General features: G+C 40.9%; 1 protein-coding gene across 1 annotated transcript in view; it reads left to right on the top strand.

Annotated features, from left to right (window-relative positions):
• The first annotated feature begins 4,041 nt into the window (after positions 1-4,041).
• The window catches only part of yap1 (Yes1 associated transcriptional regulator), a 30,408-nt gene continuing 9,324 nt past the window's right edge, over positions 4,042-25,125 (top strand). Inside the window, exons 1-5 of the mRNA XM_023280482.3 lie at positions 4,042-4,791; positions 5,964-6,199; positions 15,354-15,472; positions 16,555-16,668; positions 24,195-24,364. Of these exons, the coding sequence (XP_023136250.1) occupies positions 4,591-4,791; positions 5,964-6,199; positions 15,354-15,472; positions 16,555-16,668; positions 24,195-24,364 (840 nt within the window). The 5' untranslated portion in view covers positions 4,042-4,590. The remainder of the gene's footprint in view (positions 4,792-5,963; positions 6,200-15,353; positions 15,473-16,554; positions 16,669-24,194; positions 24,365-25,125) is intronic.

Genomic DNA, 25,125 nt, shown 5'->3' with positions numbered 1-25,125 from the left:
CTGGGTTCACTATCTTTGGCAGTATTGTAATTTTTCTTAGCCTTGCATGCACAGTCAGCGAGGTCCGGAAATGGCTTCTGAAGAGAAGTGTCGCAACATTGAAGGTGTGTTTGTCTTTCTTTCAGGGCAGTAGAATACATGATTATGTCTTCGAGACTCAACCTACTGGCTCAGCAAGCTGAGTCCCTGCCAGAGGGCTTCCAGAATCTTTTGTTACGATTGCATCTACCCTGAACTTTACTCTTGCTTTAATAGTCCTGATTCAATTAATAATACCCTCTAATTACAGCAGCATCATTTGACAAAAGACCGTATTTATTTAATTTAACTGTCAGCAAATGCATTTTTATGTATTATTAATTAAAAGCTTCTCTGTCTTCCTTGCCAAACAATAGGTGCATGAGGGGGAAAAAGGCTGGAGGGTTTATTGAAGTGAATTCAGTTGCCCCTCCTTCGCCGGCGTGTCTGGTTTTGCCCCTCAGTCAGCCTGCTAGGACTTGCTCCAAGAGATGGAGGAAGCCCATGCTCAGTTGAACGGTGATGAAACTTTTATCTTTTCTGGTTTAACTGCAGGTTTCTTGACTGCTTCAACAAGGAGCTATAAAAAATGATGTGACAGGACGGCGGTGCTTCACTGCCACATCACCTTCTTGTTATCTTACACCAAAACTGAGAGCAGCCACAAAGAGAGGAAATATGTTCAGCTTTGGTGTATGACGATGCCTGCAGCGGCAGAAGCCCTTTGACAAGTTGTGTGCCAAGAGATTTTCTTCTCTGCTGTGGTTATTTGAGAAGGGACATCGGTGTCACCTTTAACCAGTGGACATGAGGTGATTAGAGGGAGAAAAAACACAAAAATTTCATCTGAATAGGATAAATAGTCTTGTCAGAAAGCCAAAAATTTGCTCAGTAGAAATAACCAGCCCAACAAAGCCTCACTGTGGACTTTCTTTTCATGACAAAGTGGTGCATTTTCTTAAAAAAAGAAGCATATTTGAGAAAAAACATCCTGTTCATGAACTCCATCCTTTAGATTTCCAGTGTCTGTACATGCATAGATATAAACAACAACAAAATTATGTACAGAATGTTTTAGTCTATGCAAATCTCCAAACAGAACCGACTGATATTTTCACTCAAAATGCTGTACTGCAGGTTTGCCCTGAAATCTGTTGCCTTTGGCCTGTTACCATTAATGCTCAGCCTTATTATACAACACAATGGTGAGCATAATGATATTTAAGCCTTAACCGGCGCAACACCCAGAAACTCAACAAGAAAGGGCAAGAGTGCTGAAAGCAAGGGGAAGAGATTTCCACAGATGCAAGTTCAAGCTTGCGCTTTGTTCTGTTTTGAAGCTTAATCTTGGGAGCATTTTGTCTTGTTTTGTTGCCGTCCATTTAGCGTGCAGCGATGAGTGACTGATCTGGAAATATTGCATAAGAAGACAATGTTTTTTTTAAAAATTGGTTGATTTGTCATTAAACAATACATGCAATGCAAAACTACATGTAAATTAAATACAGGAAACGGGGGGAAAGGAAAATGGATGGGTGAAATGCATGATAACACTAAAAACAAACACAGAGTAACTTATTGCCATTGTGGTATATATGGATTCATTCATTTTGAAGACAATGCAAACAGAAGATAAAGAAGGAAGAAGGAGGAAAGAGTCCTTTCATGAGTTCGTTTATTAGAATCTGCACCCACAGACTGTATGCACACATCAAACCCTGTAGGGGGCAGTCAAGCTCCCATCTGCCCATCTGTCTGTGGCAACACCGTGCGTCACTATATCCGATAATAACACCAGACGGGAGCGTTTTAAACAAAGTGGACTGATACAGCTGCCCTGCCTTTCCGGACTTGAGATTGATTCCAGTAAATGGAGCCCCGAGAAAATCGTTCCTACTGATGTCCAACAAGCCTCAGCCAGAGTGAGACCGACCTTTCAGAGGCGGGAGGAGATGTTGACCAGAGTGACCAAACCCCTGTTAAGTGGGTGGTCCCCTCAGGGCTGCCGGGACGCTGCAGTCCATCTCTTTAATGTGTCTGAGTGCGTTACAATGATGTGAAAATGAAGACAATGGACATTTCTTGACTGGCAGCATGGGTGCACAGAATGTTTCATTCATTCATGCAAAAAAAAAAAAAAGTGGGCTTGCAGCACAATCATTCAGTATTTTACAGGCTTTCAAAATTGAATTGTAGTGATCATTTTAATATGATTTGAATCAAAAAGAACAGGATGAATCTGAGAGGTACAGGAGCAGCATATTACAGTCGTGCTTGAAATAAAAACAATAAATTTTGGTTATTAAATTCCCACAGCCTGCTGCATGCAAAGTTTCTGAACTTCCAGCTCAAATATAAACAAATATAAATGAAAAACAGTCAAATGAACAAACTTGAGCATCTGCTGAGGTATATGTGACTGGCAGAGGGAAGCTCTTTAATCTGTTGCGGAGCTTTTACAGTGTCTGCGGATATTTAATAGGGGCTTCATAATCATTCATTCAGTGGATGTATGGGAAAAGCTGAAACACAGCCTCTGTATCCAAAGAGGGTGGATCTTGACAAAATGATTTCTCAATGGAAGAGGGGTCTCATTAGCATAACAATTGTGGGAACTGCATGGGTCTACTTTTCATGAGCACTGTAAAAAAAATAAAAATAAAAGAGAAAGAGAGAGAGCGAGAGAAAAATAGCACATAGTGAGAGAAAAGGTGCTTTTGAATTATTGTTTGGATCCTTGGGAAAATGTATGTTGCCTTATCATCCAAAGCATGGCACTGAGATAATGTGCTCCAAATGATGTTTAATGGCATAATTTTAATGATCTCTCTAAATTACTCAGTGTGCATAAACTTGCACAGATTAAAAACTATGAAGCAATCACTGAAGCTACCTTCTGTTTAGTTTTGACAGATTTGTGTTTAGTAATTTTCCACCTCTATGTGCATATTTGAGGGTGTAAGATTTGCGTGTTTGTTCAATTTGTTCAGCATTTTGTTTCACTCGTTAACTAACCATGTTGATATAATATTCAAAATTCAAGAGGTTTGTTGTCATGTTACACTGGACAATGAAACTCTTATTTTGCTGATCCTCCTTAACCCTTAGATGCATGAGTGATAGGACCCTACACTCTTTTGTAAGTGGGTCAAAAACGACCCATATTAATTGCAATTAATGTGTTTTTATGCCCCTTTTTGTTATTTTGGTTAAGAATAATAATTTGCATTATTGTTTGTATTATATTTTTGTCCACACAAGAATGCTTTCATGTGTGAAATATGTTCATATTGCAATAAAAAAACCTCACTGGGTCATTTTTACCCACTTATGCATCTAAGGGTTAACCAAATGACACAATGTATAAAAATGTATAAAAACTAAAGCAGTGACTAAAAACATAAGCAGACTTATTAGGTGCACCATGCATTTGTAAACCGGGTTTGCATAAAGTGACTATTGCAGTGATAAAATGAATAATATTAATACTAAGCAAAACTCAGTTATTGCACTATAATGCTCTTTTTCACGCCTAACTTCAGTTGCTTTTCACTTGTCGCGGCCGTATTTACTGCATATCTTATTCTGAAGGGGTCAAATTCTTAAATTTTCGTTTGAAGTTTTTGCATTGGCATGCAAAAGTTGTAGTTAAATTTAATAAATTAGTAAATTAATACGCAGATATGGGCCACTTTATATGGAAGCCAAAAAAAAACCAGCAACTTTATTTTCAGCAGTTGTTGCCTCGATTATTTAGTAAATATGCAAGGAAGAATAATCATGAAGATTAAATGAGCAAAAAAAATTTTTTTAAATCCTCTACAATATGGATATTTGCGCATATATTTTTTAAGCATACTTGGGTATTTTGGTGCAGGTTTGATCAGTTTTTAATTAATGTTTTGGTGGAAATAGGGTTCCTGGCCTGCACTGACTGTACCTTTAAAGACTCTTGTCCCAATTAAAGCCAAGCTCCGCCTCTGGAGCAGACATCCCATGAGTCATAAAGTTTGATGTCCTGCCCAAAGTTTAGAGCCGACTGCAGCAAAACTTTTTTTTTTTTGCTCCTCCAGAAAGTGAGCTGCGGAGATTTGTACTTCTAACTATGACTTTCCCGTAAAAGAAAACTCACTACAGCTTCAGCTTGGACAATTTGGACTTTTGTTTTTTCCGTCATTTGCGGCTGCCTCTGCGTTTTTTCCTCCCTTTTTTTTTCCTGTTGGGGGGGAAAAGTTGGGGCCGAACGACAACATAGATTCCAGTGTGGAGTAGATATGCGCTTTGTTACATTCACAAGTATGCCAGCAGAAAACAACAGGAAAACGCTGTGTTTCACTGCAGATTTCGACAGCTAACACACTGTGGGAGACAGTAAACTACTCGACTTGGTGAACTTTAGAATGACTCTGGGAAACTTTTACTGAGTATCGTCGAGATTCCCAGATTTCCTGCTGCGTAAAAACGCACAAGAAAAAAAAGTTTGGGATTGGCGCAAGTTTTTTGGTGAGTTTCTGAGCGCAACATTTTTGGACACATTAATTTTTTTAAAAAAAAGAAGTTCGTAGTGGGAATATGGATCCGAGCCAGCACAACCCTCCTGCCGGACACCAGATCGTCCATGTACGGGGCGACTCGGAGACTGACCTGGAGGCGCTTTTTAACGCCGTGATGAACCCGAAAAACACCATCGTGCCCCCGTCAGTGCCCATGAGGATGAGGAAGCTGCCAGACTCCTTCTTCAAGCCCCCAGAACCAAAGTCCCATTCCAGACAAGTAAGCCCACCCTGTTCCTCCTCTGCCCCTTCTCAGAAATTAAAGCGAGGCCCATCCTGTGGGGCTCCGGCCTACAGTCCTAGACTGCTACCTGATAGCTCCTTCACTTTGTAGTCGTTTTTAACCTTCAGAATCCATTTTTAGTCGTCATTTGTATGTAAACAAAGTTAGATTTCACTCTTTAGAACATCAACACTGGGCCTTGAGATGTTTTTTTTTTTGTTTGTTTGGTGACATTCAGCCAATCCTTCCATCCTCTTTTCTTCAGGGTTATTTGCACTTGAAAGTGTTGATTTATCATCTACTTACCACATTTTAATGGCAAAACAAACAAATCAACAACACTATTCACGAGGCTGTGTTTCTAAACATTCTGAAAGCATCTAATTTGGTTGGATTTATACTGGAAAATAGTGGAGAATATAGTTAAATTTTATAATAACCTGTTGCATTGCTTGAACCTAGACAGGATAAATTAAGCTGCACATGTGTATTAATGTTTTATTTGGTAATTCGTGGCTGTTTGCAGAATTGTAGCAGTCAATTTGTGCAAAAAGTTTCTAAAAGTGTTTTCTTTTTGGAATCAGTATGATTTGCAAAGAAATAAAGACATGTGACAATTTGATTCAACCTATAACCCCCCACCCCCACCTTCTTTCCCTCACCCCTTCTTCCCCCCTCCAATAATTGTGGGTACTCTGGAGTTTTGTAACGAGTGCGCATGCGCGGTTGCCGCGGCGAGTCTGCGCTCTGCTCTGTCCCACACAGGCCTCGGATCTCCCTCCCCGGATCCAAACAACATCCAAACATGCCCGCACACGCACTTGAATACAACAGCTTACAATCATTCAGGCAAAGTGATGTATGAGAAGTGACTGGATGTTCAATTATGTAGAAAAGACCATAAAATCAACTAAAACTGTGGCTGTTTCAATCCCTTTTGGCGAATTTCCAAAATGTTGAAAATGAAAAAAAAACCAACACAAACGTTTGTTTATATTTATAAATACTTATGCTAGTTTTCTTATCACATTCAATTGCATGTCATGAAACCGGACAACTGGAGTCTAATTTTAAGTTAAGATAGTCACACAAAACTCCCAAAGGGAAACCATATCACTTGCAGAGACGATGGGATTGAATTCACACTGTGTCTCCTCCAACCCCAACAGGCCAGCACTGATGCTGGGAGTGGCGGCGTGCTCACCCCCCACCACGTCCGTGCACACTCGTCCCCGGCCTCCCTGCAGCTGGGAGCCGTTTCTGGAGGCTCCCTGTCTGGCATGGCCTCAGCAGGTGCCTCCCCTCAACATCTCCGTCAGTCTTCTTATGAGATTCCCGATGACGCGCCCCTGCCTGCCGGGTGGGAGATGGCCAAGACCGCCTCCGGCCAGAGATACTTCCTCAAGTAAGTATGCTGGCACGCAAGTGTCTTTACATTATAGTCTTTGGACAAATCCCTGCAGCTTGAAAGAATGTGTTTTTGAAAATAGTGGAGAGCACATAAGAGTCATCAGTGAATCTCTCCATTTACTAAGATGATGTCAGGAGTAAGAAAATGCTCGTCTGTGATGTCTAATCTTAGCAAGACATGTTGTTCCTACGCTTGAAAATCGGTGTTGCTTAATTTACCAAAACCGTGTTAGTCATCAGAACGTTTCTCACGATAATGTCGATGTGTCACCCCAGTTCGTCCAGTCAACCAAAGGAGTGTGTTTAAAGAGGTCATGAACTGTTCAAAACAAAGAAACAACCACCCACAGACAGTATTTACATTAAAATTAAGCATCTTCTTATGGTGCAACAGCAGTCTAAAGGAACAGTGTGCAGCTTATGAAGTATTACCAGTAATGGTTAAAAACTTTGGTAAGAATGGAAACATTAGTTTCCAGTAATGACTAAGACAAGTCCAAGTTACCAGCAGTGTCTCATACTACAGCTTTGTTCAGTGTACATTATGCTGACAATGACTTCCAAATGTGCTACGGTTCACAATAGTGGCCAGTGTGCACAGAAAGAGACAATTGCAATAGTTAAATTGTAGGTTATTAAATTTGGTGGCCTCTGCAAACAAGAGGAGTCTTTTGAGGGACTGCTGCTGTATGTAGTGTTCCTTTTTCTTGGTCTCAGGTTTCAGTAGAAACAATGGACCACTGTAGCTGCCCCAGACAGCAAAGGACTGACAGTTCTGCAAAACTCATCTGCTAACCAACAGATCTTCTCCACATTAATGACTCAAAGTAAACTCCAAATTGTAGCTCAAAGGCAACCAGAGGCTCTTCGGTTTCTCCTAGTTTATCTGAAATATTGTGGCTTGTGAGGCTTTTTTGTTCTTATGTGTTTATTATTATTCTTGTAGCTCCTTTATTGTCTGCAGTTCTGCAAAAAAAAAAAAGATCTCTTGAATTATTCATAAAAGTGACGTCTTTGTCAACAATTTATGTTAATATAGTCCGCTCATTGTGCAACGCTCCGGAGTTTATGAAATGCCCAGCAGCTCATATTTAGAGAAGATCTGACATTGAAAGTCATTGTCGCTCCACTGGAAGGCAAAATGTTGTCACTTCTAGGAAATGTTACTCTCTGACATGGAGTCTGAGCAAACATGATAGCCTCAAATTTACTCGGATCAAAAAAGGGAGCTTTCATTACCAGATGTTTTAAGGTCGCACATCTGGAGAACATCTGGCCCATTTTGAAGAGGCTCTTCTAAAATCAAGAAAGGACTGGGGGGGTGAGAGAATGAAAACCTTCTCCTCAAAGACTCTCCCAGGATCTTTGCAGTTGTTTGGAAACTTAATTTGTAAAGTGTAGTTTGAAGAAAAAATTGTACTATGTAGTGTTGTTATTGTTTGTAGGAACATATCCATCATTTTAGAATGGAAACAGCAATAGTTGTCAAATTTTTAGTTGAGTTTTTTTCTACTGTTTAATATTGAAGACTGCAGGTAGGAAGTTACTATGTTTCACTTATCAGTTGGTAAATTGTAAGATGCAAAATCCAGAATTTGGAGCAGAATAATACAAACTAATCCTCTAAACCTTAACAGCAAGAACTTCTTTATGCAGTTTTTGTGTACGATCCCTTCCAAAAATACAACTAGAAAACAACAGAAAAGACTGAAAGCATTTATCATAAAGCATAAAAAAGCATGTAAGATAATATTTTCTATATAAGTTTCTACTGTGCAATGTTCAATTTTCAAGTGTAGACTGTTACAAAAACAATTGCTTAACTGGTAAAATATTCATAGAAAATAAATATATTAGATTATAGCACTGAATTAGAGGATTATTTAGCTTTCTACTCACAACAAACTTGATATAAACTTCTGGACTTGTTCAATGGAAAACATTTAAATCACTGTAACAAACTGTTAAACAACCAGAGTAAGGGTGTTTGTGTTTCAGAAAGGAAAACACGAGGAGACGTCTTCCATACGCTGCACATCAAAGTGCAGATATTTGATCAGGAATAAAGGCGTCCACGGCAGAGCTGCTGGAAAAGACACTCCCCTATTTATAAACAGGGGTTGTTTGACCGAGACGTGTTGCAGGAGGGAGTGAAGCCGAGCCAGAGAGTGTGTGGGTGGGTAGGTGGGTGGGTGGATGGACTGGTTGGGGGTGGGGAGTCGGTCACCAGCTAGCAGAGCAGAGCCCAGCACAGAGTGGGGGCTCACATTTCACTCCGGTGACCGCTGTTGTCCTTAGAGATAAATCAACTCAGGGTGAAAGTTTTCTTTTTTTTCCCCCTCAAAGATGCTGTTTCTCCTTCTTCCTGTGTTGTTTATTAGTGCACTATAGGATTATAGAGTTGGGGATGATTGGCTTGTGTGAGTCACGACAGCCCCGCAGATTGCCACTCCCTTTAAAAGTCAGGCTCCGTTTTGCTGTGAATGGAGCCGTGGCTCTGTGATGGTGCCTCTTTTGTGTCAATGGAGTTAAATGGCAGCCATGTGGAGATGACTAGAAGAGGGGCCAAGAGAAACTCTGGCCCTCCCTTTGTTCCAGCAGTGAAACAGTGATCTTTATTCAGACCACAGGCCTGTTGAGACTCATGTGAGTCCTTCCTAAAATAGACAAATGGCTGACATGAAGTATAAAGATGGCGGTGAGGGAGCAGCGGCTTTGCTGGGAGTTTAACCGTGTTCTTCGCACCTGAAACGTACAGCTGTTGTTCAGGTCGGAGTTTGGTCTTAAGTCTAATCAGTGATCCTAATAGCAAGTATAACACCACTGACTAATTGTTTGGTTATTCTGTAAAAAAAACATAAAGCTGCAAATTTGATATATCTTTTCAGGCATCTATTGAGAGAAAAACACGGGTTAAAAAAAATACAAAAAAAGCTTCATAGTGAATAATCAGTCATAGCAGCCCCAATGGGAATATGAGACAAATATGATCCATTGTGCAAAAAAACCTCACAAATTTTTTTGTTGTTTTGGCTGTTCAATAAAAACAAAGAGTAGGAGAATGTCAACAAAGTCTGCTGACCTTTCCTCCTCTTTCTTCCAGCAGTTTGCAGTGGCCTTTGATTTATGACAGCAGGGGCACGAAGGTTGGGTCACCTTGCTTGGTGCTGGGACGGGGGCAGGGCTGGTCTCCAGGGCTGGGTCATAAACTAATGAAGGTTTCTAATTTAGACACACCGGTGAACTAGGAGGGGTAATCACCGTTTCCGGGCCCTTATTAAATGCAGCTTTGAAAGAGCTTTTAGTTCGTGGGAAGTCAGCCCTGAGCAGAAGAAAGCTTTTGGGGGGGTAGAAGCTATTGTTTGCCCTCAGGGGCAGGTAGAGCTCAGTGCTGATGGACACTTTTGTCTTTTCTCAATTAGATTCTGAACTGTTTTGATGAGCTTGGTGTCCCACAAAGTGAATGGCCTACTTGTCTCTTTCTAGTTAAAGTTAGCAGTGGTTGTAAATGATCAAATTATTCAGTGTGGTGAAGTTTGATAAGTGCTTCCATTCCTGTGACTGGCTATATTTTATTTCAGTTTTTTTTTTTTTTTTTACACTATAAAGCAGCGCTGTCTCGGGTAACACTAAATAGATAAATAGTCCAGCTTCACTATACCGTATCTAAGGTTTCCTGAACATCTGCTGCACTGACTACAAGGCAGGGACCCCTAATGTGAGCTGGATAAATCAAAGTGTTTGTTTGGAACTGGATATGCTGATTTGAACTATGAGATTTTAATGAAACTTCAATGGAATATTTGGCTTGTGTAAAACAAAAAATCCAAACTTTTTCCTACGAAGTAAAAAAAAAAGTTTACTTTGTTGTATGTCTGTTTCTTTAAAGGCTGGGACTGTTTGCCATTTTCTACATGATTATCAGTATTCCAGTGAAATAACCTGTGCCTGTCTGTGCGTACATCACACCCAAAACATAATTTAACTTCTGCAATACCTAAAGTCCACACACAAATGCAGTGGTTGCTTAGAAATAAGCATATTGTTTGCTGTAATCGTAATTATCATGGGTCCAGTGTCAAAAATTGATTTTTGCTTGCATTGTTAATCTAATACTCAGCATCTCATGTAATCTACTGTTCAAAAGTTCGGGGTCACCCAGGCAATGTCATATTTTCCATGCAAACTCACTTTTATTCATGAGCTAACATAATTGCACAAGGGTTTTCTAATCATCAATTAGCCTTTCAACACCATTAGCTAACACAATGTAGCATTAGAACACAGGAGTGATGGTTGCTGGAAATGTTCCTCTGTACCTCTATGGAGATATTCCATAAAAAATCAGCTATTTCCTGCTAGAATAGTCATTTACCACATTAACAATGTCTCGACTGTATTTCTGATTCATTTAACGTTATTGTCATTGGGAAAAAAAAGACTTTTCTTTCAAAAATAAGGGCATTTTCTAAATGACCCCAGACTTTTGAGTGGTAGTATACATAACATGCTTAATACCTAAATATTTTCGCTATTGATTGTTATCAAAGTGACTGCAACTCTGCATAAAACTTAAAATGCTAAAAACACCTATTGGATTTCATACCCAGCTGTTTTGAACCTTTGGTCGGTCACAAATGGTGCTGGGAAGACTGCGCTGTAAGCCTGCGTGAAGCCCTCATTTGGAGCAACTTTGTGTTTGACAAACTTTTGGTTTATTGACCACACACAGACAAGAACCTTCCTGTTCAACTGTGGCCTGTAAGCTCAGTACACAAGCGGGACTGTGAGAAAGTCAGACTGGTGTTTACCAAAGTCTTGATGTAACACCTCTGTTTCAGACATCAATACATCCACTGTCACTGAGGGCATCTCCACAGAGATGTAGTATCTGAGAAGTGGACCCTCCCAGGTGGGGTTTAGAGTTCCCAAAAATACTGACAACTCTTGGCAAATAGCACTTAAATAACAAATTTGTAAATGTGTTTACTTAGTGAAGGATGTGTAAATCTTAGCTATAATGTGTGACATTGCAAGAAAGTCTTAAAATATAGTAAATGCAGTATTTGTGCAAATTGATCAAAAAATAAATAAAACATTTGTATATTGGGACATGGCAGTCCCTAAAATGAATTAGTTTTGGAAGATAAAATCAGCAGTAAAACTGAGCTACAATCTGTTCTGGCGCTTTTCTTCATTAGTAAGTAGGACGATACAAACCGTCCTTCAAAAGGAAACTTAAAGCCACAATAGGGTCACAGAGGTTGCCCCAATAATCTCTCTTGATGATGTCCTGCTGATAGAGAGGCAGCCAGGCATCCCCAGTCAACCAAAGTGGAGGTGGTCATCCTCATCTTAGAGGCCTGATTACATCTGGCCTCCCTCAGTGCAGTCTTTAGTCATCGGCTTCAACCACCTTCCAAGCACATACTCCCAGGGTGGAGCCCCTGTGGCCTGAGGATCCCATTTTTAACATTTGACAACTCAGCTGTGGGAGTGTTTCATCATTGCTTGCACTCCCCATAGCTTCACTCCCCTTTTTTTTACACCAGTGAAATGTAGCTTTTTGACATCTGGCTTCGAAGAGCGGCAATTTCAGCCGAGTAAAGACTCAGTCTGGCCTCAAATCAAGCTTTTGATCTGCTGTTTTTGCAGGTAGCAGAGCTTATTTGGAGACATTTAAACCTCAGAGCTGATTTATTTTTGGGTCGAGCATTCTCCCCCAAAGCCAGGTGTAAACACCACAGTTCACGAGTGTAAACAGGCGGCCGTTTTGTTTGTCATACTAGTTTGTCATACTACAGTTATCAGATGAATCCTGTGAAACAAGTACAGTGTGCAGATGTCTTCGCTTAGATCTCTGAAAGGAAACTTACAAGTTACTCTTTGAAGCTTAATCCAGTACACGTTTTAGATCCAGTCATGGAGAGAAGTCTTGAATGTTCTTTGTATAGACGCATATGATCATTGCACAGCAGAAAAGTCGCGTGCTATTTAAGTAAAGTCAAGTTTAGGTTTCATGCGGAAGGTGTCCCTCCCTTCTGCTCAGCAGGACACATTATAAATAACGTGGGCACAATAAACATGGCCTTGATAACTGGGCCCATCGGTCAAAGAGAGGTCAAGTGCTGGGATGGATCAGGAGTCAAACTCTGTAGTCTGCTAAGCCACAGGCGACCATGATGACAGCTTGAGCAAAAATTAGCAAGTAACGCTCCATATTACAGGCAAACCCAGTTGATAACGGGTCACGTTTGAACCACAGCGCTCTCCTTCGCTGCAGTCACTCGGCCATTTACAGACGCGTTTCTCTGGGGAAGCTAATGACGGGTTCCAGTTTGTCTTTGCTGATTTGTGACAGAATATCAAATGTGAGATTATAGCCATGTCCATAATAATGCAGATACATGGATTTGTTCCACTATATATATTATAGTATGTTGGAAAAACTGATTTTTAATCTGAAAATGTTCTCCCCAGTGTTCCATTTTAATAATTTAATCTCTTATGCATTGGAATTCGGTTGTAGAAATTTGTCGTTTCGTCCTGCATGAACATTAACAGCCGTTGCTAGTTGGTGAAAAGTTACAACTTGAGGAATATAGTTTTACTTTTAACAGTTTATCTTCTGAGTTTGGACACCAAACACTTGTAGCACTGTTACAAGACAGCAGAATTAGTTGAAAATATAAATATTGTTGTTAAATTTAACTCCATTTGTGTGGATGAGGTTGGACCCTCAGCCCATATTTCTCTGCCCAACCCCAGGGATGCAGTCTGGGGGAGGGTGCGGTGGTCGCCTTGCTGAGCTTGTCGTGGTGTCAGAGACATGTAAAGACAACACCGAGCAGTTGTGACCGTGGAGGTTGCAGTTCATCAGCAATTCCTAACAGCAACTGGTGGCCTCCAGCCGTCCCAACAGTTGCCATGAGATTGTTTTGTTTTATGTTTCGCCTACAGGAAGCAACGCATTGCTGGCCATATAGGGTGTGGGGTAGGCTGAGTGAATGGATTATCTTTTCGTTTTAAAACCCGGTGATGAATTACTGGCACTTGGTAACTCATTTACCGGTTCCCTCGGTTCCCGCATACAGGGCTGGCTGAGTTGGAAGCTCTCATAGATTTCATCAGAGGGGTTTTTGATTAGCATCGCCTCTGCCGGCTTTGTTTACATCAGTTGTGATTGATCTGAGCTGCAAAAGTTTGCATCTCGGGCCGAGTGTTTGATAGAAAATTCAATATTTGTACTTTCATCTGTGCACAACACTGAGAATCGCATGCTGAAGGGGCTGCTTTGAGGTTGCTTATTTCTGTCCGTGTTTTGTAGCGTTTCTGTTTGGCATTGGTGTGCCAGGATGTGCAGGCCCCTCATTTACAATAAACCCTCCCTTCCCTGATCCCAGTGCTCGTCTCCCAGTCTCCTCCCCTGTTCTTCCCTCCCCTCTATAATAAATGTCATAGTTTCCAGAGTGGGAAGGAGGCAGCGAAGGGGGCAGGGTGGGTGCTCAGACTGTAACAGAACCACAGCAACTCATACAGCCAATAGAATTCAAAAGGATTTGCTTCCGTAGATTTTTTTTTTTTTTTTAACTCTTTCACTCTTTTTTTTTCTTTTCTGTAGTTGTCTCCCCCCCCGCTCCCTATGACCTCTCTTTCTCAAGGGCCCCCTCCAGTCTGAGCAGTTCCAGCTATTTTGCTTGGTTTGTGGTGTTTGTGTGTGTGAGGGCTGGGGGGGAGGGAGGGGAGGGTTCGCTAGGGGATTTGGCAGCTCCTTTGATCAATAAAGCATAAACAAGAGGGGGCTTCAAAATGGGTTGCATTGTGTCAGGGGGAGGAGTGCTGAGTCAGGCCCTCTCGCTCTCTGGCCTGGGATAGAGAGCAGACAGGCAGGCTGGGATTACCGCAGAGGCCAAGAGAAACGCTCTGAATCTCTCACTTCAACCCAGCTGTTCCAAAATCTGTGCTAATGGCGCTCTGGGATCAAATTAACAGCCAGCTTCAATGAGAAAGTAGGGTGCTTGGGAAGAGCGCATCCAGAACACAGAGTATAATAGATCGCTAAGGGTAATATTTAATTGCATTATAAATAAACTCTTTGTTTTGGGTTGAAGTAATTCAGTCACTACGCAAATGCAAGAGTTGCGGTTTTTGCATAAACAAGCCGCTGGAGTTTGGTGCCTATTTGTTTGAGATGAGGGAGGTCTCTTAAATGGGATGGTTCAGAAAAACAAAACCAAAAAAAAAAAAAAAAAACCACAACAAAAACAAAACAAAAAAAAGAACGAGTGAATAGTGTGCTTTTAGGTCGTAGCTCAGTCTGCGCCTTTGTCAAGCAGGTGAAAGCTTTGTAAATGTGGCGCCAGATTGTTAAAGCCCCTGACACTCCGCAGTGTCCGAGCCGCTTCCAGGAAAAAAGGACCCCCTGCGTTGAGCCCTGGGACTGACCCTCCCTCAATAGAGAGGGTCCTGCTCAGGAGAGGAGGGCTTCCTGTATTAGCTTTCCATCTTAATCAAGCAACAAGTACCAACAAAGCACTAATTATCAATGCCTCCACAGAACGCAACACAATGCCCTCCCTCCCCTCCCCTCCCCTCCTCTCCCCCGACTCCCCCAGTCCTGTCCCGGCAGAGATGAGCCAGGAAATAGATGGAGCAACATTGTTTGACGTTACAATGGTTGTTTTGAAGCCAATCGTGGCCTCTTTCGGCAGAAGTTGTCAGCTCGGCTTGATTTGTTTTCAGTTGTCGACTACTGTTTTGATTTTGGCCTCATTTATTTGTTAACTGTGTTGTTTATTTATAACTCAACTTTAACTCACTTCAAGGTGTTTTGCTTCACTCTTACTCATAATGTGTCATTTTAACAAGGAAAAATATCCCCGTCTAATGTAAACAAAAGTTTTAAAAACGTCTGTATTGAATTGTGGTTTCAAACTGGGCCAAATAGACACAGTTCTGTTTGGTTTCCTGTAACAGTCATCATTTACAGACTGCTCTGAGTCATTAATTCCTGCTTGTGACCTTCTGTTTCACATTGATACGGCCTCCGGTTTGAACTCACTGCTGATTACTGGTTGAAAAAAAAACAAAACATTGATGGTAATTTTTCTTTTTTTTTTTTTTTTTGGGGCTATCTTCTCTCTTTACAGCCACATCGATCAGACCACCACTTGGCAGGATCCTCGTAAGGCTCTTCTCCAGATGAACCAGCCTCCCCCTCCCAGCTCTGTGCCAGTCCAGCAACAGAACCTTATGAACCCAGCCAGTGGTATGTGTTGTTCAACTTAGTTCTACTAGAGAGGCAGCGCGTGACACCATTTGCAGAATGTGCAGAGTTTCCAGCATTAAAGCCAAGAATTATTGCCCAGTTGTTTCTGGGCATTTACTTAAGTTCACAGAACACGCAGGGGAAGTCAGGTACAGTCTCGTTCTTACATGTCACTACTCGGTATACCTCACCTCTGTCCATGCGGTTGGAATTTGCCCTAGGTGAGGTAAGACGGAGGCAGAACGCTACAGGTCCTGTCTGACATGTTTGGGAGCTCAGTGACTCACAGATTGCAGAGTTTACAGATGAACTATCTCTCTAGTTGTCACTGTTCTATCTAGCAACCTGTGAGTAAATCTAAAAAAAAATATCTGAAATTTGACAAACAGGTTTGTTTAGCCATGATAGTAATGATGCATTCACAGGTGAGAAATGTTGGGCTATTATTTGTTTTGGGTATTTTTAGCCCATGTAGCCTGTTTGCTGTCTGTCTGTAGTTCTGTGCACGTATGTACACATCAGCATATGCATCTGATTTTGTTGCTTCTTTTAAGCTGGGTTTATACTTCTGCTTTGTATTACACCTTAGCTGTGTATGCTACGCTGCACCCCAGAAATGTTACTAAATATCGTAGCTATGAAGACTGCAACCTCTGTGATTGGTTCACTTGATCTGCAAAAAAACAAACCTTCTGTGAGACAAAATGTAATATGCAAATAGCTGTAATTATATCTGTCATTTTTCTGCATGTATAGCCATATTTTCTCATTTTACTGGCTCAACCAATCCATGTATATACTCTAACATTTGTGAAATCTCTAAAAGTAAATGTTGCTCAACATGTATAAGCGTCAATATGTCCACTATTTCTCACACAGAATCCTCAAAATGGACTGCAAGTGGACTAGAAAGTTGATTAACAAATAAATCCAGGCACACGTTTTCCAGGGCATGCAATCAGTGCCTAAATCAATCTTAATAGTGTATATAACTGCAATATACTGTATATATGCCCCCTGTCAATTGCTTATAGTTGTGTAAAATCTTGACAACAACAACGTTTATGCCTGTCATTCGTCAGGACCCCTCCCTGAGGGCTGGGAACAAGCCATTACATCTGAGGGAGAAATTTACTACATCAACCACAAGAACAAGACCACATCCTGGTTGGACCCACGACTTGAGCCACGCTACGGTGAGTTTACTGTACAGTGTTATTTCTTTCTTAGTCTAGTTCTTTATTAAAGTAAAACACTGTGTAAGTTCTGTCCAATAAATTAAAATGTTTTATTATTAGACACTCAAAAGTATGAATAGAAAAATGTATAGAAATGTATCTGTTTTGAGAAAAGGAGTTTTACCAGTAACCGAGTTAAAGATTTCATTAAACATTAGTTTTTTATGATTTCACACTGTCCCCAACAAAATAGCTTTTGGTAGTTCATGAAAACAGCACAATTGTAATAGTGATGTCAATTCTGCATGATTCATAGTTCATTCCACAGCTCTACATTGTTTTGTCCTGACTGTGTGCACCGTTGGTGGCTGAAACCAGATTTCTCCAAACCCCCACCCTCAAAAGTCACACCTAACCTTTTGTCAGCCATTTTAGTGTTGGCACAACAGCTGAGTTGACCATTAATCCCCCAGGCCAGGCTAAAGTTTGACAGTTAGCTTTCAGTGCGTGGTGGCTGGGCTTGGTGAATTAGTGACAGAGCCAGGTACATGTGTTGAGACTTCTGTGTGTCCATGGGAATGAGCTAATCCTCCAGTGTGCCAGGAAGACTTCCAGAGATGAAGGCTCCTACTTATGTCACTCTGACTCATTTCTGCTTCAGGTGCCATCCTTTCATTACGGCAGCGTTCCCCAGGGAAGTTCACCCCAGTTCACAAAGGCAACATGTGTGAATCAGCACGCAGCCTGTTATCCTGTTTAATTTTAGGGTTTTTTTTTATCCAAATTGAGCACTTAAAGGGCAGGTTTTTTTTCTTCCTTTAAGCAATTGCATGTCCTGCTCTTGAAAGCAGACAGGAAAGTTGAAAACAGAGTTGTAAGGGGAGCGGGGCAGCTGGGAAAAGATGGAGGCTCTGATCGGCAAAGCTCTTTGAAGATTTATAAGTCTTGAACACACAAGGCTGCTGGGCCCCTGAAAGCGAGTGAGAGGGAGAAAGAGACAGAGACTGTTAACTCATTACGTGCCATAAAAATAATCTCGCTCCGCATGAGATCAAATCTTTTCTCTGCTTAATTATTCTAATGGTTCACGTTTATACCTCCTCTGTTGCTCTTTTGCTGTTGTTTGTACCATTTTGATGTTTGCCTTTTTTAGATTTTAGGAAAACTCTGCGATATTTCAAGTGGTTGTGTGGTTTGCTTCTCTAAGGACAACCTGATTGTTCTTTGTAGTTATATTTTTAAACTTATTTGTTTTACATTTTTGCATAGGAACAAAACTAGTTTTCTTCAGAAACCTCTACACTGCAGCTATGTAGGTCTCCAATCATAAGCCAGCTGCTTTGATAATGGACGCTAATTTGAGCTTTGAGAAGAAAAGCAGCAGAGTGCCTTTAACTGAGGGTTGTTGCCGGCTGGCTTTCCCCTGTGTGAGGCCCAGTACAGGCACAGCCCCATTCTGCTCGAGCTCCAGACAGACTTGAATCTCTGCCAGGCCTCTTTATTCTGTGGTCCAACTCTTAATCTGTTCCAGACCTTTTCAGTCAAAGAACTCCAATGTGAGAGGGGAGGTTGGAGGGGGAGGGCGGGGAGAGGCAAGGCGAAAGGGGAAGAAAGAAAAACGGAGGAACAGAGAGAAAATGCCGATGGGATAAGCATGCATCCTCTTTAGGATCCAAGGAGGTGGTGAGCAGTGAACAAGCCATGAGTGCATTGTGACTTAGTTCAAAAAGAGGGCTGGCTGATGTGGATATTGTTGTTGTCCTGACTCACCACTATGGCAGAGCAGCGAGGAAAAACACACGAGGAAGATACTCAAGCGCACGAAAACACAGATTCCACAAAGCTGTTTGACAAACGAGTGTCATGAGATGTTTTTATGCCTCAACCTTCAGAGCATTTCAGTAGAAAAGTTGGTACCTTATTAATGACATCACTGTCATGAAATCCTCAGTGATGAGATAAGGGTGGAGTAGCTGCTTTTTTTTTGATTTCATTCATTTTAATCATTTATTTATTCATAACATCAGAATCTGAGATTTTTTCCCAAAAAACTCTACAGTTGAGGTGAAATGAACTTCATTTGCAGCATAAAAAACATTTAAAAATGACAATTAGTGAAAGTCAGCAGCACTCTGTACTTTTGGTAATCAACAAATCTTAATTCAAACAGGTTTGTTGGAACTACATACTATAATAAGTTCCCTCCCTTTTAGGATGATTTATAGCAAGATGTTAATGAACTGACGCCTCAGCTGATTTTATTTTGAATTGGGTGAATAAAACTGAATTATTGTATTTTTGTTTAATCTTAATCTGTAAAATGCAGTTTTTGCCAACAAAAAAAGAACGACAATATTTAACTCATCTCATTTACTCAACACAGTTCTAACCTGTATAGTTGACACAATTATAGTGTCAGTGGCCCTTTTTTTTTTCACTGTTTTTATTTGTTCATTGTTATTTTATTTTTTGAAATATCATAATCCATGTTTCCCAGCACAATGAAGGCGAATTGTAATTCATCTGCAGCATAAATTAAACACTGACATCAGAATCTGAGATTTTTTTTGCAAAAAATCTGTCACAGTTGAGGTGAATTGAACTTCATTTGTGGCATAAAAACATAGAACAATGACAATTGGTAAAAGTCAGCAGCACTTTGCACTAATTCCAGCTGTTTTGTTGGAACTACATACTATAATAACTTTCTCCCTATTACAGTTTTTCTCAGTTGCTTTGGTACATTTCTCCAATCATTCTCGACATTTGCAAAACAGTAAGTGCATTTCTCAAAACAATTCGTACAAATAGCAAAACACCATGGATTACCTGCAAAAGCCAGTCTCTTGCTCAAAATCCTTAGTTCATCTCTCAAAAGTAAATATCTGTGTCAGTGAACATGTCAGTGGCATCAGAATGACTAGTCCTTGTGTCATTGTGTGGATCAGACAGTCAGATTGCTTAGTCATGTTGTCGTTCTAACAGTGTTCTCTGGAGGGATGTTCTGATGTAAACTATGGCTAAAATTTTGATGACAATTATTGTAAATTGTAAGTTACACCTTAGTGTATGTGGGAGATTGATTGCAAGAGACTGGACAAGATTCACATTTACGCTTTTCCTGTTTGTATTGTAATCTGTTGACAGACCACGTAATTACGATACAGAAAGGAAAACAGCACTACATAGTGCAAAGAAAAAACAAAATAAACAGAAGTAGAAATGTGAACATAGGACAGTCTCCTTAGGGAAAACTGTACATGCAGTGCTGTAGGAATTCCAGTGCAGTCTTCCTACACCTCCTGACGTTCCTGTCTGTTGGGACACAAATTCTCATCCACATCACAAGTATCTTCTCTTGTGTCTTCGAGCGATTTCAGAAAACCCTAAGCCTTCAGACATTCATTTCCTTTAGTTAGAGAAAGGCAAGATTTACCTGGGAGCAGTTTACCAATTCAGGACCGATTTTTTTTAAAAAGTCTAGTGGAAATGTGTAGAAATATACTTGACATATTATGACAACTTGTTCAACCGTTTTGCATGTAAAGACTAATGCTATGAACTACTGCCTGAATGTTGTGGAGGGTGAGACTATTCAACAGAGACCCATTATAAAACATTTTGATCAACATGACATCATTAATTGATAATGCAGGAAACAGCAGAGAATTGGACAGAATCATTTGCATGGATGTACCAAAGCATTTGCAACTTGTTCAAAGAGATGAGAAACTGCTTTTTTGATGTGCACAAGTGAAACAATGATGTGAAGATTGAACAAGTAGTTTAGAGAATTTCAGTTCTGATCTGAGAAATGTACCAAAGCGACTGAGGAAAACTGTAAGTTTTTTTTACAATATGAATGAACTGATCTTTCAGATTATTTTATTTGGAATTGGATGAATACAACTGAATTACTATGTTTTAGTTGCACAAAAAGAATGACAATATTTCTACTAAACTAATTTATTGAACACAATCACAACCTGTTGTCTGTTTAACTAATTGTTATTACAATTCTTGGTTCTACTCACATCTTTTTGTTGTTGTGTTCTTCGTTTAATAAATAAATAAATTATATATATATACACACACACACACACACACACACACACACACACACACACACACACACACACACACACACACACACACACACACATGTTTGCATTGTTAAAAAAAAAAAACAGAAAAATGACAATATGTGAAAGTTAGCAGCACCCTGCACTTTTGTTGGTCAAGAAAACTTAATTCAAACAGTTTTGTTAGAACTATAAACTACTACAACTTCCTCCCTGTTAAGATGTTTTATGTAATACGGATAAACTGACTGGCAAAAACCTTTCAGATGATTTTATCATGGATTAGGAGAATAAAAAAGCATTAATAGATTTAGTTTCACTTTCATCTGCAAGACCTTATTTGCAATAAAACAAAGACACTATTTCAAATCAATACAATTCTAACTTGTTGTCTACTAATAGAATTCTCGGATATGGTGCCGTACACTGTCAGTACTGCCTGATAAACTTTTTTCTTGGCGTCCGGAGTCAGATCAACACAGGCTGGTTTCAATCAGACTTTGCTGGAGTACAAGATGATAAAAACTGTGTTTGTATCACTTCCAGACTGTTTCCCCACTTTGCTTATCTTGACGTTTGAAACACAACACCTTCCCAAAGGGCCTTCTTTTTCTTTCTTTAACTTGTTAAATCGACAGCAGACAAATATTTACTAAGCCTTCAAAGGTGCTGTGCCCTGGTCACGTAGAGAAACTTCCCACAGCTGGCACACCCTCAGCTCTACCTGCCCCAGGTGATCTGGTGGTGTAATGTGCCTGCCAGTGTGATCGGCCGATAAGAGCCTGTGTTGTTGGCTCGTTGTGTTGCAGGAGTGCGTGAAGAAGACAAAAGGCAGACGGCATTAACTTGTCTCTTATCTGCTTGGCCCACCAGCAGTCACCGCCTGTATGTGCTGCTGACTTAAACCAACCCCCCTCCTACAACCACACACACACACACACACACACACACACACACACACACACACACACACACACACACACACTCCGCCTTCTTACCCTGAGCTGGCCTCCCTTTAAAACTATCACTCTGGCCCTGAAGTGAACCTGTGCTCTGCATCTATCTCGCCCACAGATGTAATTCCCTACTTTGATATCTTCACTGTTTGTGCATAGTTCCTCCTGTAACATTGGTTGTTATTTGCTGTTTGGTCTATGAGGGAGTCCTTGACTTCAGCAGAAGCTCTGCTGCCCTGAAGGAAAATTCCAGTTAACTTCAATTTCGGTTTTATTCGCATAGTTGTCCTGAAAGTATTGTATTTGCCACATTATCCAGATTACATAAACCACTAGATTTGGAGGTACAACTGATCTGTGCGCTGCATAACAATGGAAAGTTTGGTCAGCCAGAGTTGATTTATGTGTTCCGTCTGTGAATTTTGATGGGAGTTGGACTGTTTAGGTAATAATTTTGCAGCATGTTTCTTTCATATTGCTTTGGCTGTCTGATATTTTTTTCTTCTTCTGTGTGAGACTTGGTGGACATGTTATTCCCATCGATAGAAACCGTGGTCAAAAATAAAGACCCAGGATGTTAGAAATCAGATTTTTTTTTCTTTAAACCTCTACCTTGTGTATGGGTGGATCTCGGCCCTCACTTGAACGCGACTCTTCTTCAAAGCTCGGGCCTTAACAGATCTACAGCCGCTGACATGGCCCGTGTGCAGCAACTCTGTCATGAGAACAGTTAATGGTGCCCTGATGGCGGAGCGATCCAGCCACAAAAGGCCTCAGTATCTGCCAAAGATAAGAAGCGGGGAGAAGTAACACAGCCTCCCATGGATTCAGTCAGTGTGTGTGGGAGAGAGAGGAGGCGACTCCGTGACTCCGTGTGTTTGTGGGCATGTGCGGGGCTGGGGTGGGGTTTGATGGGGGAGGCAGTGTGGACAGAGAGGGAGAGAGATGGGAGGCAGGGCAGGGTGGGGCCTCCAGAGCTTCCCAGGGAGAGCCCTCAGCCACAGTTCATTCAGCTCCTGCAATAGTGTAAACAGACAGTGATTGAATGGTGATGAGAAAGGTGCCGGGGCGGGCAGGACAGCACGGAGAGGCAGCCCCGCATGAAAATTGTGCCTCCGCCAAAGCTTTGTTGTGGTTGCTGCTTCAAGCACATAAGCAAACAGCACTCCTCATTGGTTCCATTACTGTTACACCCCTTGTGGTCAAGCACATTTGCTTCTCTTTCTCTACTACACTGATAAAATGTGTGACCTACTTTGCATGCATAGATTACAGCACTGCTTGGCTTTGCTTTATACTTATGTTTATTAGACCCACCCCCACTACAGTAAAGAATAAAGATTTCACAGGGGAACAGCTGTGTTTTTAGTATAAACACATTTGTTCTGATATTGTAAGCATGTAGTTAGCTTGCTAGTGCACAATGCAGCTACATTTGTTGTGTGAAAGAGGCAACAAATGTAAAACTTAATAGGTGCATGGTATTTACATAACCTGAGGTAGAGCTATGTTAAATAAGTGTGTCAGGTTGAGCACAACATTCTCATATTGTATTTATTAAATCTACTGAGCCATCAGGCCAGGGTAAGGAAACAGTCTTGAGGGATAATCTGCGATTTGTTTAGAACGAAACAAAACGCACAGTTGAAAGGATAAGTCATGACTGATGCAGTGTACAAAACTAACAAAGCCTGTCTTAGTCAGTGAGTGGGAGGGGATCAGGTCTTACAGGAATAGTGATTGTTTCAGACACGGGAGAAAACTTGTGGTGGGACTTCCCTCGTCCTACACAACCTGCTGCACTGGCTTCTGTCTTTTTACAAGTTCACCATGCAGACAAACGTTCAAGTTGTCAGTCTTGTTGTGTGGTGTTAAAGTGCAGCTAGGAATTAGGAAGGTGCAGCTGCAGTGATGCTACTGTATTTATGGACAGATAAGGATCCTGTTTGTGTTATATTTTACTACCAGTTATTAAGAATTGCCATTGCCAAAGCTACATGGGTGTTAATGGATTAAAGTCCAGAAGATAAAGTTTCCCTTAATTGTGACTCAGTGGGTTTTTCATCGGAATCGGAAAGGTTTTATTGCCAAGTAGATTTTCACATACAAGGAAACTGCCTTGGTGTTTTAGTGCCAGTCTTTGGTATTGAGTGTAGCAAGATAAATAAGAAGCATTAAGTGTAATAAGTGGGTTATAACTCAAAAAAAGTAATATAATTATTTCCAATGTGGAGGAATGTGCAAATTAGTCACCCGAGAATATGCAACAAAAACTTGAAATGCACAAGAGCATAATAAGAATCCTATTTTAGATCTTTCTGAAATTAAATTTTACTGTCAAGTTTGGACATTTCGCCCCAGTAGGATTGTGTATATACTGTATTAGCAGCAGTTAGTTTTCCAGTCGCTCCTTTAATAGATCTCTCAAGTTTTTTTTTTGCCGTAGCACTTCCATCGTAGTCTTTTAAAATGAACACTGACGTCTGAACCCCTGTTTCTTTTGCAGCCCTGAACCAGCAGAGGATCACCCAGAGTGCTCCGGTGAAACAGGGAGGGCAGCTGCCTCCCAGCCACCACAGCGCAGTCATGGGAGGCAACAACCAGTTGAGACTGCAGCAGATTGAGAAGGAAAGACTGAGACTGAAGCAACAGGAGCTACTTCGGCAGAGACCACAGGTTAGAAATCGGAGTTAAAGCACTTCAAAAAACACATCCGAGGCCTCATGTAAGAACAAATGCTTTTAGTAGCAAGACACTGAACCCCAACATTGCTTACTTGTTGAGTAAGTGCAAAATGTTTATGATGAAAAACATACACTTGAATAGGTCCTTAAATATGAGTCATCATTTATAGGTATAGTGGTGGATCTCCAGCCTCTTTGATCAGTCTTTATTGTTACACCACCCTGCAATGAAGTCTTGTGAGTCATCTGTGGTAATTTTATCACTTCCTAATGGTGATGTGTCACAGTGCCGCCCACACAGGGTGGTGCAGCAGAGTGCAGTAGTTTACTCAAGGCTGTGTCATAACACCAGAAACAGAGCTTTATGATTATGAATGAGAGTGCTGCTGACTTTGTTTACCATACCATTCACATGGGTTGTTTAAAGTTCACAGTGTAGGAAGTGACCCGAGCGTGTTCCTGCACCAGACCGTAAAGGGAGAGTGATTTGGACTGTTCTTACCGAAAGCCCTCCAAGCACATGTGCTGCATGCTTAAGTAACCTGGCTATTGTCAGCTTTTTGAAACATCATGCAAAAGAGAGAACTGGTTTCCATAATGGGATGAGGGATTAAGAATTTCTCTGCCATGTCAAAGCCTTAAACAGGTTTCTAACCAAGTTATACGTGCATGTGGATGTCAAAGGTTTTCGAGTAACAAGGTTACTGGAGTGCACGTTGCCTTCTTGCCTGGATTCTCCTGGCGTCTTGTGAT

Source organism: Amphiprion ocellaris, chromosome 7, assembly GCF_022539595.1.
Source record: "Amphiprion ocellaris isolate individual 3 ecotype Okinawa chromosome 7, ASM2253959v1, whole genome shotgun sequence".
Taxonomy (NCBI): Eukaryota; Metazoa; Chordata; class Actinopteri; family Pomacentridae; genus Amphiprion; species Amphiprion ocellaris.
Note: the sequence above shows the minus strand (reverse complement) of the source record. Positions and strands in the feature narration are given on the sequence as shown.